This window comes from Pteronotus mesoamericanus, unplaced genomic scaffold (genome assembly GCF_021234165.1).
Source record: "Pteronotus mesoamericanus isolate MK-2021 breed Mesoamerican mustached bat unplaced genomic scaffold, CSHL_Meso_final contig_74, whole genome shotgun sequence".
NCBI classification, from domain to species: domain Eukaryota; kingdom Metazoa; phylum Chordata; class Mammalia; order Chiroptera; family Mormoopidae; genus Pteronotus; species Pteronotus mesoamericanus.
This window is the reverse complement of record NW_026555247.1, coordinates 26,650,171-26,663,403: the sequence shown is the minus strand read 5'-3', so window position 1 is coordinate 26,663,403 and position 13,233 is coordinate 26,650,171. Positions and strand designations below refer to the sequence as shown.

Below are 13,233 nucleotides of genomic sequence, written 5' to 3'. Positions count from 1 at the left end.
GAGACCATTGAAATTCAGGCATAAACTCTTCTTTCCCTTTCGTGTTCTCAATCCCTTCTTTTTCTGCTGCATTTGCCTTGGGACTTAAAAGGCTCTTGACAAGTCCTGCGTGTGCACACACACGTGTATTTTCAAGCTTATTCATTCAAAATACACTTCCCGTCCCTCCTATAGACCCCAGTGCAAATCTAACTCATCCTCAGAAGGATGGGCAACTCCTATCGTCAGAAGTGGTGGGGAATGCAGGATGGAAACATTTATTTATTTGGAGGATGCATATCATAGTTTTCAGTAACTTAGAACCTTCTGGAACCAGGACTAAATCACTCAGAAAAATCTCCTCTGTGAATATGGTTTGGTAATATTTCCCCTTCCCTACACTCTCTTACCTCCAAATACCTTTCACGCTTTTGACGTCTGCTTTCCGCTCCTCCTTTGCATTTTGTAAAAAACTCTGCCTTGACAAGTATTTCAAATGTTTAATTAAAATGTTCTCTCCCTCTACCAACCTGTGCATCCCGGCTGCCTCTGCCCAGCGGTGTGACCCAGTGAGGGGCAGCGACCAATCTCAGCACGCCCTCGCCAGCTCCTGGGCTGGCCTGGCTGCCTGCTGGGCCAGGCCAGGTGAGTGTAAAGGGGGTGGGTGCTCTGGTCGCCACCCCCAGGAGGTGGTGTCCCCAATGCTTTACCATGGGAGGGATTGTGCAAAACAAGGGACATGTCATCACAGGAAAATAAAATCACTGAGCCCCTTGGGGACCCTGTGATGAAAGACTGGTTTGACCCACTGGGACTGGACAGCCACTCGCTGCTGACTTTTAGAAGCTGCTAGTCCCCAGTCTTAGTCTTCTTATAATGAGTCTTTGCCAAACGCAGTGACATTTCCAAGGAAGGGGGGTGGGCTGGTTAAAGAGGCAGCAAACCAGATCTCTAGTGTAAAGGCCATTTTCTACAGAACGAGCTTACTCTTACCCCTTGGACAGGCCACTGGTCCCAGCGTGGCAGGGATTAGGGGGACCTAAGTCTCCTTCACCCATGTTCTCTTAGGTCACTCCTTTACAACCTCCCTGGGCCCTAGACCCGGACCCTGCTGCCCAAGGCGGCCAAACTGGGGGGAACCTTCTCACCGGTGCATCGCCTGGGGAGAGGCTCCTCGGAGCCTCTGCGAAAGGTATCCTTCGCCAAACGCTCAAAGAACACGAGTTGAGGGCGTTTTTTGTTTTTTGGTGGTGTTTATTTTTTAAACCCACTTGTAGTTTGGGTTCAGCTGAAAAGCAGGACATACGGAGAGAGGGAAGGTGGGTGCGTGAGCAGGATTCCGCTGCAGCTTTGGCGGGAAGCCCCGGGCCCCTGCCCCAGGGAGGTAGCCCCCACCGCCAGGCTCTCAGCAGGTTCAGGCAGGGCGGCAGCCCTTCTGGGCGAGTGTCCCCAGGAGAGGAGAGAGGAAAGTTGTCTTCTCTCGGATCTGCATCCTCGCAGGCCCAGCCAGAGGTTTCCCGACAGGGCGCCCTGCAGCTGAGAGACAGGACTCCCCGAGCAGGCCCCGGGAGCCTGTCACATGAGGAACGCTGGCTGGTTTCTGATGCCAGATAAGACTGGGGCTTGGCGTCTGGGGCGGCCCCGCGGGGCTGCTCCTCGCGGCGGCCTGGCTGTCTGGGCCCCCGCCCCTGCAGCTGCCCATGGCGTCGTCAGCGGTACACTTCCCGCACACCCCCTCCCCAACCCCCAGAGAAAATAAAATAAAATACAAATTAGAATAAATACTAATTCGGCCAACATTTACATTTACATGGGTGGACAGGACGATCCCCAAACCTTAGAGGTTTACAGGCTGGTTAAGGACGGACAGACAGACGAAACTGGGTCTGGAGGTGCACACTCCTCATGGAGGATGGGGGGCTCCCCACCTGGTCCAGGGGCGGGCGGGAGCCTCCTTGGGGCTGCGGTCCCGGAGCTTAGGCAAAGCCACAAGGCCGAGGGGGGCAGGACCGTGGCGAGCAGGCTGGCTGCTGAGAGGAAAGCAATGACTACCTCGTCTTGATGGGCACAGGAGTCCCGCACAGGGTCAGCATCAGATGGCTGGCCTTTGCCGCGTCAGCGCCAGGAAAGCCACGGGCCAGTGGGGAAAACAATGTAAGCCTTAGAAATGCAACGTCCAGTCGTGCCCCCCATCAAATACATTCAGAGGTCAACTTGGGTATGGCCTTCCTCACTCAGGAGAGGGCGGCGCTGGTCTGGGGGGGTCTGTGGGGTGCCCCCGTCTACCCCCCCCAGCTCCTGTCGAGTCATCTCCCGTGGGAAGCTGCCTCAGAGTCTCAGATTTTAGGCTTTACTGTTACTTCCTTAAACAATAACAACAACAACAAATCATTTTTAAATGTTTTCCTTCCGTGTCTGAAAAAGCAGCAGCAACCTGCATTTAGAAAAACAGCTTAAATTGTTTTTCGGATCGGCCAGAAGGGCTTGCGAGCAACGGAACCAACTAGGCAAACCATATGTCTGGGGCCACGGCAACACGACACGTAATTAAAAATATATTTATATATGTGTACATATTTATATCTCACTTCTTCACACTGGCCCTAACAGTCAAGGCGGGGTTGGCCCTGAGACAAGACCACCAGGGAGGGCCACCAGGAGGAAAGGGCACGAGGCCCACGATGCCACCGGTCTCTGCTTTCCAGGGAACACCGGCCCCTGCACGCGCTCAGGTGTCTGGCTTGCTCTCTGAGCCGGGGCAGACGTGGGAGACCCCACTCTCCTGCCTCCTCGACTCGCACCCCCACTCCTAGGCCTTTCTCTTCCTCTGGGGCCCTGTTTTGTCCCCTGCAGATGCACATGCACGCGCCCCCTCCGCACTTGAAGGAAGCAAGGCCAGTTGCAGCCCAAGTGTGCCTCTCGGAGGACTGTTGGGGAGCGGCTGCTTGCCCGGCAAGGGCCCCCTGACGCGCCAAGACCGTGATTTCCCCAGTGTCCTCTCTGAGCCTCCTGACATCAGCCTCTGGTGGGACCTCTGCTGTCCCTGGGCCCCAGGTTGGGCTAGAGGTGCAGGCTGAGGAGGGAAGGTGGTGAGGAGGAGCTTGAGAAAGTGTGGGAAGGAGGAGGAGGAGGCAGCAGAGGCTGGGGCCATGGGTGGCAGGGGCTTCTTGGCAGAGGACCGCCCAGTTCCAGATAAACCTGGGCCCCCAGTGAGCTCTCCTGGGGGACTGGCTCAGGCTCCCATCCCGGGGCTGGCAGGCAGGTTGTGGCTGGTGGGAAAGCCGGGGTGCCCTGGGGACGCTGCCCCCTACCCTACTTGGCCTGATCCCCCTGACTTGGGGCCACCCCCCTCGCCCTCACCTCCTGGCCAGCCTGATGGGAGCGGGCCGCCAGGCCGCCTCCAGTGACCCAGGGAGGCACTGGCCTCAGTAAAGGAGTAAATAAGGAAGCTGCCGGGCTGAGGTCATTTTCTGGGGGCGCATCAAAGTGTCAGCTCCAGACCCTGGAGACAAGGCTGTGCAGACGCCAGGGACAAGCGATCCCCGTCTTCCTCCAACAGAGAAGGGCCATCCCCAGGACGTGACTCCTCCAGGGAGCCCAGCCTTGTTCCCAGTTTGGAAGGCTCTGCCTGGCCTCCCTGCCTGGTCACCTGACTCAGGGAATGCTCCCTGTCCCAACAGCCCTGGGGCCGCAGGGCCCAGAGCCCCCTCCAGAGCACATGGTGCTTGGCTGCGGGAGGGCTGGGCTCCTGGATCCTGCCCGTGATGAGGTTAGGGCAGCGACACAGCCCATTTACCCAAACTCTAAGTCCTGGGGAGCCAGGCAGCCCCACGCCCCCACTCTCCCCCACTCAGAGCTTGGGACAAGACCTGTGTGTGGAGCAGGACATATCTCCTAGCGTTTTGGATTTTAGTTTGCCAGCCTGTTCTGTGCCTGGTTCACGAGGCCCCGGGCCAGGACGGGGTTTAATGCACTCCCAGCATGATGGTATCAGCCCTTTGAGAGAGCGCAGCTAGAATAAGAGAAGGGAGGTGCTGGGAGCCAGGGGCGCAGGTTCCAGTGGGACCCCCACCGGGGCAGAAGTTTCCAATTACCCTAATTGGCTACTGGCAAGCTGTCTGTGGCTAGAATCCTTCCAGAGGGGGGCAGGTTTGATCTCCCACTAATCAGGGGGTCCGCGGCGCTGTCTGTGTGATCACATCGTGGCTCTTTCATTTAGGCAGGAGACTTCAAAGCAGCTGACTTTTGAAAAATAAAACACAATAAAACAAAAGGGTGCAAGTAGAACTACAGACTCCAGCTCCCCCGCCTGCTCCCAGCCCCCCCACGGGCCTGAGGCTTGGGGGTCCGGGAGGAGGACTTGGAAGTTGGGGGGTGGTGGAGCGTGAAGGTTGGAGGAGAGCGAATGCCTCTGTCCCCCCAGCTCAACCATGTGGACAAAGGCCGTCAATTACGGGCGGCTGGTGGGGACCACGTCTGCCTTTGTCCTCCCGGACATCTGCTCCACGTCGCCTGCTGCCAGTTGGCGACTGTAGCTGACAGCATGCGGGAACAATGCAAGCCCGTCTCCGACCCACTTTTTCGGCCTCCTGAGGCCCTTTCTGACCCAAGCAGTACCCTGGCGCGCCGCGCTGCCTGGCCTCAGAGGAGGAGTCACCGAGATGAAGCCCCTTGCACAAAGCCCTGCAGGGGTCTCATTGGATGGGAGGGGGCAGGAGGAGCGGGAGTGAGGAGGGGCCGGGTGAGGGCCGCCCGTGAAAAAGAAACATGCTTCCCTTACTGGTGAAGCTGCCGCATGCTGGGGCTGGGGGGCTTGGTGGGGGGACGCTCCTAGGGATCTGATCCCTTCCCCACCTGGCTCCAGACTGGCCGCCGGCTCTGCCTGCCTTCCTCCCCATTTCTTCCTCCCGCCAGGGCCACCCCTGTCCTCCCGCCTGTCCATCTGGCCCTGTGCACCAGGGCCCCAGCTGCCCGCGGGCCGCCCGCCAGGCCCCCTGGCTGTCAGGCTGTCAGTTTCTGGATGGTTCTGTTGTAGTACTGCGTGATGGGGGGCGTCAGAGGGTTCCAGCTGTTGGCGTGGAGCTCGATGACCTCCAGGAGCAGTGACCGGGTCAGCATCGACTCCGACGGGCACAGCATCTTGTCTCGGGCACTGGCCAGGAGCTCGGTCATCATCTCGGGCAGCTGCTCCTCCAGCAGCCGGCCTGTGCTCTGCAGCTGCGGGCAGAGAAGCGGGGGTCAGGACAGGACGTGGGCCCCACAGCGGTCCCCTGACCCGCCTAGGTTGGGTGAGCTGGGCATGGGGACAAGAAACAGCTGGATCATCTCCGGAAGGTGCAGGCCCAGGCCTCTGCGCCCCGGGGGGTGGGGGGTGGAGGGTGGGAGGGTGGAAATGAGAGGTCACATTTAACAACCAATCTGTTGGCAGTAATAAGAGGGATCAGAATAATCCCTGTTGCCCAGGGCTGAAAAGGGACCCTTACCAGGAAAACACCGCTTCTCCCTTTTGCCCAAGAGCTTTTCCTCCTACAGGAAGCCTTCCCTGACTACTGCCCACACCCTCAATGACTGTGTGACCTGCTCCCTTCAAAGGTGATCAGGCCGTACCGTGTTAACTTTCACTTGCTAGGATGTCTCTCTGGAGACGGGCTAAGTCATTCTTACCCATGTGTCCAGGTGGAACTCGAGAGCAGGGTGAGGTCTCCTATTTCCCTTCTCTCCTGTCCCCAGTCCCACCTCCCCACTCCAGCACTGACCCCTGCCCACACCTGTGACCGGAAGAGAAGAGAAATACGAACGGGGACAGAAAGCTACCAGAGGGGCTGCCCTCCAGAGAGGCCCCGGATAACCTAGAAAAGCCCCCCCCCCCATGCAAAGAAGGAGCCCCGAACTTCCGGATTGGTGCCCTTTTGCCCAGGAGGCCCTGCAGGATCTCTCGGTATGATTTCAGTCCTCTCTCGGCCCCACCCCCAGCCTTATCCCACCCAGTTTTCAAGGCTTGAAAACCTTTTTTCACAAAACCTTTCTTAACCTCGTGAGCCCACCCTGACCTCTCTCCCTGGCCGCTCCGGGGATGCATGCTCTGTACCCACACTTACTCTCTCCACTGCCGCGCGCGTGTGCGTGCGTGCGTGCGTGTGTGTGTGTGTGTGTGTGTGTGTGTAAGAGAGAGAGAGAGAGAGAGAGAGAGAGAGAGAGAGACCTAGCCCTAGCCAGACCGGAAGCTATCTGAGGGCAGGGAATATGCTTGCTCCTTCTCCCCTTCCTCCCCACCCCTGAAGAGCACCCGGCTGGAGCCCAACAAATGAACGGAGTGACCGTCCCTTACACCTAGGGCTGCTGTCTAGGCTCCCAGGACTTCTGGCATCTGAGATTCTTGGGTGTGGCCTCGACAGCCTGGCAGGAGCCACCCGCGGGCTGTGCTCATGCCACCTGATGTGCCCTGAGTGCCCAGGCTGGAAGCCCGTCCCCTCACTGCGTCTCTCCTGAGTGACTCTGGGCCGTTTCCCGAGGGCAAAGTTCTATCTCTGTGACTAGGCCAGAGCCGAGCGTCTGAAGAAAGATCCCAGAGGCAGTTTCAATGAGCAGCGGCCACACCTTGGAAACAGGCATGGCCCCTCCCAGAAGGGCAGCTTTGAATGGGTGACAACACCGGGGATTCAAGCCTTAGGTCCCTTCCCCAAACCCCGCAGTACCAAAGCCCAGGGAAATATTGAGGGACGGGGGGTCGCCTAGACTCTTAACTCATCTGCGTGGTGTGCCTGGTGCAAGGAGAGGGTGGCCTTGGGGACGGAGGGAAAGGGGCAATGTCAGCACTTGGTGTTTCCCTCCGGATGAGCCGGAAGTTCTCTGTCCCTCCTGCCAGCGGTGGGCAGTCTCCCTATCAGCATTTATTCTAGTTTTGGGTTAACAATTCTGGACACAGAAGCCAACGCCCACTCAGGAAGCCATTCCCTGCCAGCCCTGTTGACACACTCTTGTCCCGGACTTGGGGACCCCCACAACGGTGCGGCATGAGGGGTGCATGGCATCCGGGGTGGAAGCCATCTGAGCCGCCTGCTTACCTCCATGGAGCAGCACAGGACGGCGTCTTCCTTCACATCCTGAGACTGCAAGAGCTGTGGAGGAGAGGGGCAGAGACCACGCTCAGGGCGCCAGCTCCCGCCCCAGCAGCGGCCCCCCTGCCCCCCGCCGAGGCAGCCCGGAGCAAGCCGCTCCGAGGGTCAGAGGGCAGCAGAAGTGCTACAACAGGAAGCTGTGAGCTCTCTGAGGGGATCTGAGCCGCTGGAGGGCTGCCGTGGACCTGCGGCCCAGGCACCCGGGCCAGGTCAGAGGGCTGTCACTGGAGGCCCTGGCAGAGCAGGCCGGGACCCTCAGAGAAACGAGATTAGCTTAAGGACTTCCTGGTGAGGGGAAGGCTCAGCTGCGGCCTTGGGCGCACCTGGACCCTGGCTACAGGCGGACTTCCGGAAATCAAAGCGCTCCTCTGCAAAATCACGCCAGCCGGCTTACCCGGAGGCTGGAAGTGCCTCCTGACCAAGGCCATGGCCAGGCCGCCCAGCACTGGATCCGGCACGGCCCCGTCCTGGCTCCCCTCTACCTGCCTTGCCTCATTCTCTCAGTCGCTCTCTTTGGCTTTCTAAATCGAGGTATAATTTATATAACATCAAATTCATGTAATATCACAATCCACACCCCGAACCGGGGACCGGGCCCGCAACCCAGGTGTGTGCCCCAACTGGGAATCCAACCAGTGGGTGACCTTCTGGTTCACAGGCCGGCGCTCAGTCCACTGAGTCATACCAGCCTGGCTAACGTAACGTTTTGAAAGTTTATCCATATGTAGCAGGAATCAGTTCTTCATTCCTTTTCCCAGCTGAATAATATTTCATTGCATTTTTACATCACATTCTATTTATCCATTCATCTGCTGATAGACATTTGAGTTGTGTCCACTTTTGGCTACTGTGAACAATGCTGCTATGAGCAGTCACATGAACGTGTTTTCAGTTCTTTTGGGCACATACCTAGGGGTGGAATTGCTGGGTCACGTGGTATCTGTGGTTAGCCCTTTCAGTGCCAGACAATCTGTTTTCCACAGCGGCTACACCATTTTACATTCTCTCCAGCAACGTCTGAGGGTTGTGGTTTTTCCACATCCTCGCCAACCTTTGTTACTTTATGCTTTGTTTTTTAAATCTATTTTTTACTGAGCCCCCAGGAGGAACCGCAGGCACGGCTGGAGAAGCCCTGCCGCCCTGCTCTCCCCAAGCCGCTCCGACCGCTCCCCGCGCTGTTCCCTTTGCTGGCCAACGCTGCTTCTCCCAGCCTCTCAACACGTCTCAGTCCCGCCGCCCCAGCGATCATCACATCCAGCAGATGACTCTGCCATCTGCTGGAGCCCCCCATGTCGGCCCCCCGCTCTTCCCCACCCTCCACAGTCCAGGCCACTTCGCAGCTTTCCCTGGAGACCTCCGGACCGCCCCGGCCCACGGTGCCCCCTCCCCCTTCTCCCTCCCCAAGTACTCTCCCTCTTTCCCACCCACTCGGCAAACCACGCGAGAAAAAAAGACATGCTCCAGCCTCAACTGCCCACTTCCTGAAGGCAGGGACAGGGCCATGTTCACCTGTGTTGCTCTTTAACAACCCAGCACAGCTCCTGGCAACTGTAGGGATTCCCTAAATGTCGGATGGCATGACTGACGTGTTTTTTTGGTTTTTGTTTTAAAGGAAGAGTGGAGGGGGAGGAGAGCACTAGAGGAAGGCATTTTTAGGGTGAGCATCCTCGTTCCCTGATCGAGGACTCGAGTCACGGTTTTTGACGCGAACGTCAAGTGTTCACGTGGAGGCGGAATCACACACGTGTCAGGGCGACTGTTCCCGCCGCCGGCCCGAACCCCGAGTTCGCGCGTCCTCCTGGCCTCTTCCCTTCTGTTGTGCTGCATCCGCCCACCCAGCCGTGGGGCCCTCCCAGCAGGAGCCACCGGCATGTGCTCCAGGAGGACTGGAGACCCAGGGCAGGCTGTGCCGCATGCCCAGTGAGCGTGCAGGCCCTGAAGGCCACAGGCGTCCAGGGGGCCAGGCCGGCGCTGGCTGCACTGACCAGAGACGCTCTCAGGGACGGGGCCTCCTTCCTCTTGTATCCTGGTCAGAACTGGGCTGTGGCCCCGGTTTGCAGCAGACGTGCAGAGAATAATTCATTTTGGAACCAGTGAGCAGAGGTGGGCCCTGAGCTGCTCAAACGATGAGCCGGGGGAGCGCGAGGGACAATCCAGGGGAGGGAACGGCGTGGGCAGCAAAGCGGAGATGTGCCAGCCGTCGGGGCGCTTGCTCTCCCCACCGACACATTCCTGACTGCGGGCTTTGGTGCTCTTGTCACCTGGCGATTCTCAGCCACCGCATATCCCCAGACCTTCCTCCGCCACTTGACTCAGTATCACCACTGACTGGCCGCTGTGGAGCCGATCAGCCCCGTGCAGCTCCTGCTTTACTTCTCTCTCTAGTGAGTCTCACCCCTGACATATCATCTACTCGTCGGTCTGTTTGTCCTGCTCCCCCCACCCTGCCCCCGGCACTGGAAGGCAAGTTCCGTGAGGACAGGGCTTCGGTTTTTCCACGGCTCTGTCCAGCACGGGACCAGCGCCTGCCACACAGGAGGCACTTGGAAATATTTAACAATATGCTTTGGGAGGCAGGGAGAAAACCACCCAGCCGGGGGTCTGCAAGCGGGAAGGACTCGCCTGAGAGGCAGCCCGCCCACAGGTGGCCCTGGTGCACATACCTGGAAAGGCGGGTGCGGGGGACGCGGAACCCCCACGCCTCACCCGCTTCTCGCCAGAGCAGACATGGTACAAAGTAGTAACTGGTGAGTCTGCACGCATACAGTGCTTGTGGAAATAAAAGTTGGTTTAACTCTCTAGAGGGCTCTTTGGTGATAATTATAGCGTCGCAAGTGTGCAGACCCCTGACCCAGGGGTATCACTTCTAGAAATGTATCCTACACGTGCACATACACAGTGTACCAGGACACGGATACAGAGGTTTCCCTGGACTATTGTTAGAGCAAAAGACTGAAAATACCCTGGCCTGCATCAAATAATTACTACATCGCAAGCAGAAATCTAGGCAGTACCTGGCTGTCTTTCTCTGTGTACACTGGAGTTTTCTTACCTGTCTTGACCCCACCAAGGAGACCCCAAGGAGAGCCCAGGGAAGCTTCCACCAAGCCAGTGCCCAGAGGAGCTCTGGGAGGCATGTAGGGAAAGGGACTCCCTCTTCTAGAAGATCTAGGAGGCCAGAGTGAAGACCAGAAAGTAGGTTTTGGAAAAAGTTGGGGGGAGGTGACTTACCAGGCAGCAGGCCCACCTGAGTCCAGCATCCAGCGCAGCCTGCTTTGGGAGGGCCTGGTTCACAGGCTGGGGGTCCTGTGATGACCGGGGATGGGTACAGGGGGTGGGGGAGGGAGGAGTGGGCCTAGCTCTCTTTGCATGAAAGATAGGGACTGATGTGAGAACTCTATGATGTTTGCTAGAACTGCTCACGGTAACTGTGTTTCTTCGTAAGCTCTCTGTAGAGCTCAGTGGGAAAAAAACATTCTTAAAATAGACATGGCTGGTAGAAGCCACAAGGAAGGGGAAAGCGGGGTATCTGGTGGGAAGGGAGCTCCTGGAGACAGAGCTGGGCAGCCGACGGAGAGGGGCGAGCAGGCAGAGCCGGGGGCCTGCGGCACAGGAGAAAGGGGGCGGCTCTGTGCGCCCAGCACGCCGGCCGACACATTGTAGGTGCCCGATGAGCTCTTGTTATGGTGAATGGAGGTGAACCTGGGGTCATGCTCTGTCCTGTGACCAGCTTCTGGGGTTTAGGGACAAGTGAGGTAACATGAGGGGAAATACGGTGAAGAGCCAGGGCCTGCCAGGTCCTACTGGCTCTGAAATGTGGCTGCTTCTCCCTCCAGGGGGCCCTTGGGACTGGCGACAGGGTTGCCAAGCAAGCCTCCTGGGGTCTCCATGTTCTTTTCAGCGGAGCTCTTTGTCCTGGGGGCCAATGTCTCCTCATTTCTGTACCACCCAAGGCTGCCTCCCCTCCACGGGCTCCCAGTTGAAGGTTCAGAGCCGCGGAGCAGGTCCATGCCTTCCCATTCTGTCTCTCTTCTTCCTGCATATTTGTGGCTGGCCTACTTCCCATTCATGTCCTTTCCACCCCTCTGCGTGCCCACGCTTCCCCGGGCACCTCCTTCAGGGGACTGTGCCCGTGCCACTGTCCTCTTGCCTCCCTGGCAGGGCCCTGGACTTCTCTGGCTTCCAGGGCGGGGGACAGACTCAGGGTGGGGGGTTGGTCTCAACCCCAGAGGCTCCTTTGCAACCTTATCTTTCATTTGGCAGTTTGGCAGAGTTAGCGTAAAGGCAAAAATCACTTTGTGTAAAAGGCCTGCTGGGTTTTCTCAAGGAAGCTGGGAGGACTGGATGCTTGTCATTGTCCTTGTCCTTCCTAGATAGATGCTGGGATGCCAAGTTCAGGGAGGGGATCGTGGCTGCAGACCATGTCCTGGTCTCCCCTCGACGCTGGCTTGGCCTTCCATTGCAATTTCTGCGAGCAGACCCCTTAGAGCCTTAGAGCCAAGGGGCTGCAGACTGTCCCCCCTCCTCACCCAAGGGAACTTCCCCACCTGTCACAGGCAGGAAGTGGCACCCTGCTGCGCCTTGTGGCACAACTGGAGGCTGGCCTGCCCCACAGTGGGGAGCCTGCCTTTACAGGGGCGCCCTCCCAGGACACCAACACTGTTCAATGTCCTCTTCGAGGCTCCTGCCTCCGGCTGATCAGGAGCTTCCCAGGAATCCTTCCCTGACGTGTCCTTTGTGGGCAGTGTCGCAAGTGCAAGATCTTTCCACTCTTCCACCTTGCCTCAAACTTACCTGTTCTGTGTTTCATTTCTTCAGAGCTCTGCTTTTTCCTAAGGGGCAGCTAGTTTTTATATAAACAAATCTTTGATAGTACCTTGAGGGGGCCAATGAGCTGTCGTTCACGTAGGTTCTATTTGGGATCTTCTGGAGACAAGGCTTTACCCAACTCTAAGACAGTTTCGAAAGCAGCGACACTCACACACCCACGTTCACTGCGGCATTATTCACAAAAGGCAGGAGGTGGAAGCAGCCCAAGTGTCCATGGATGGATGAATGGATAAACTAAACGTGGTCTCTACACACAACAAAACGTTACTTGGCCTTAAAAAGGAAAGAAATTCTGACATGTGCTGCCACATGGATGAACCTTGAGGACATTATGCTTAGTGAAACATGCCAGACGTAAAACAACAAACACTGTATGATTCTAGTTACATGAGGTGCCCGGAGTAGTCAACTTTGTGGCGACAGAGAGTGGAATGGCGGTGGCGTGGGGCTGGCGGGGGGAGTCATGGGCAGCTGGTGGCGGGTGGGTGCCGAGGTTCAGATGGGGAAGAGGAGAAAGTTCTGGAGACGGAAGACAGCGATGGCTGCGCAACAATGCGAATGCGCTTCGTGCCACCGAGCTGTGCACTTTACACGTGGCCGAAATGACCGATTTTATGTTATGTATATTTTACCACCATAAAAAAAAAATGGTTAACAAACAGGATGGCAGGCGCAGGCACTCTCTGGGTGGCAGAGCTGTCCTTGTCCTTTCCTATCCCTCTTTGGAAGAAGAGCTGTCAGGTGAAGAAGGCAGGGCTGCCCACCCTGGGGGCTGAGGGCCCTGGAGTGGGGAAGGGGCAGCCCACTCATCAAAGCCTCTGGCACAGAAAGGGGTGTGGGCGGGCTGGGGCAGGCCAGCCACCCTAGCCCTCCAACAGGGAAGTGTGTTTCTTGGATGAGAATCCAAGGCAATTGTGCGAGCCCACACAGTGTTTGTTCGGAAGCTAAAGCATTCCTGTCCTATTGTCTCTGCCGGAGACTTGTTGTGGGCACACCCATCACATCCTCCCTCGGGGAGAGGCCAAGGTGCTCGGAGTCAGGCTGTGGGAGGCCCGATAGCAGCTAGGGAGACAGGCAGCCTGGTGGGAGCATCCCAGCATCCCCGGCAGAAGGTCCACAGGGCATGGGCATGCTGCCCAAGGCATGCCCAGGATGGAGTCAGGCTGGTTGCTGGGGATGCCACCCCGTGGAGAGGGAAACGGTGCTGATGGAAGGACCCATGGGGCTGGCTTCGTGTGCGGGAGGCAAGTGAGCACTGGAGATGGCGGCTTCTTGTCTTCCTAGCGAGACGTGAGTGCCAACGGAG

General features: G+C 57.8%; 1 protein-coding gene across 4 annotated transcripts in view; it reads right to left on the bottom strand.

The window, feature by feature from the left end:
* Positions 1–1,212: 1,212 nt before the first annotated feature.
* The window catches only part of CTIF (cap binding complex dependent translation initiation factor), a 251,769-nt gene continuing 239,748 nt past the window's right edge, over positions 1,213–13,233 (bottom strand). For all 4 annotated transcript variants that reach the window (XM_054583614.1, XM_054583615.1, XM_054583611.1 and 1 more), the window contains exons 11-12: positions 7,044–7,097; positions 1,213–5,196 (exon numbers count right to left, since the gene is read on the bottom strand). In XM_054583614.1, coding sequence (XP_054439589.1) covers positions 4,981–5,196; positions 7,044–7,097 — 270 coding nt within the window. In that variant the 3' untranslated portion in view covers positions 1,213–4,980. The remainder of the gene's footprint in view (positions 5,197–7,043; positions 7,098–13,233) is intronic.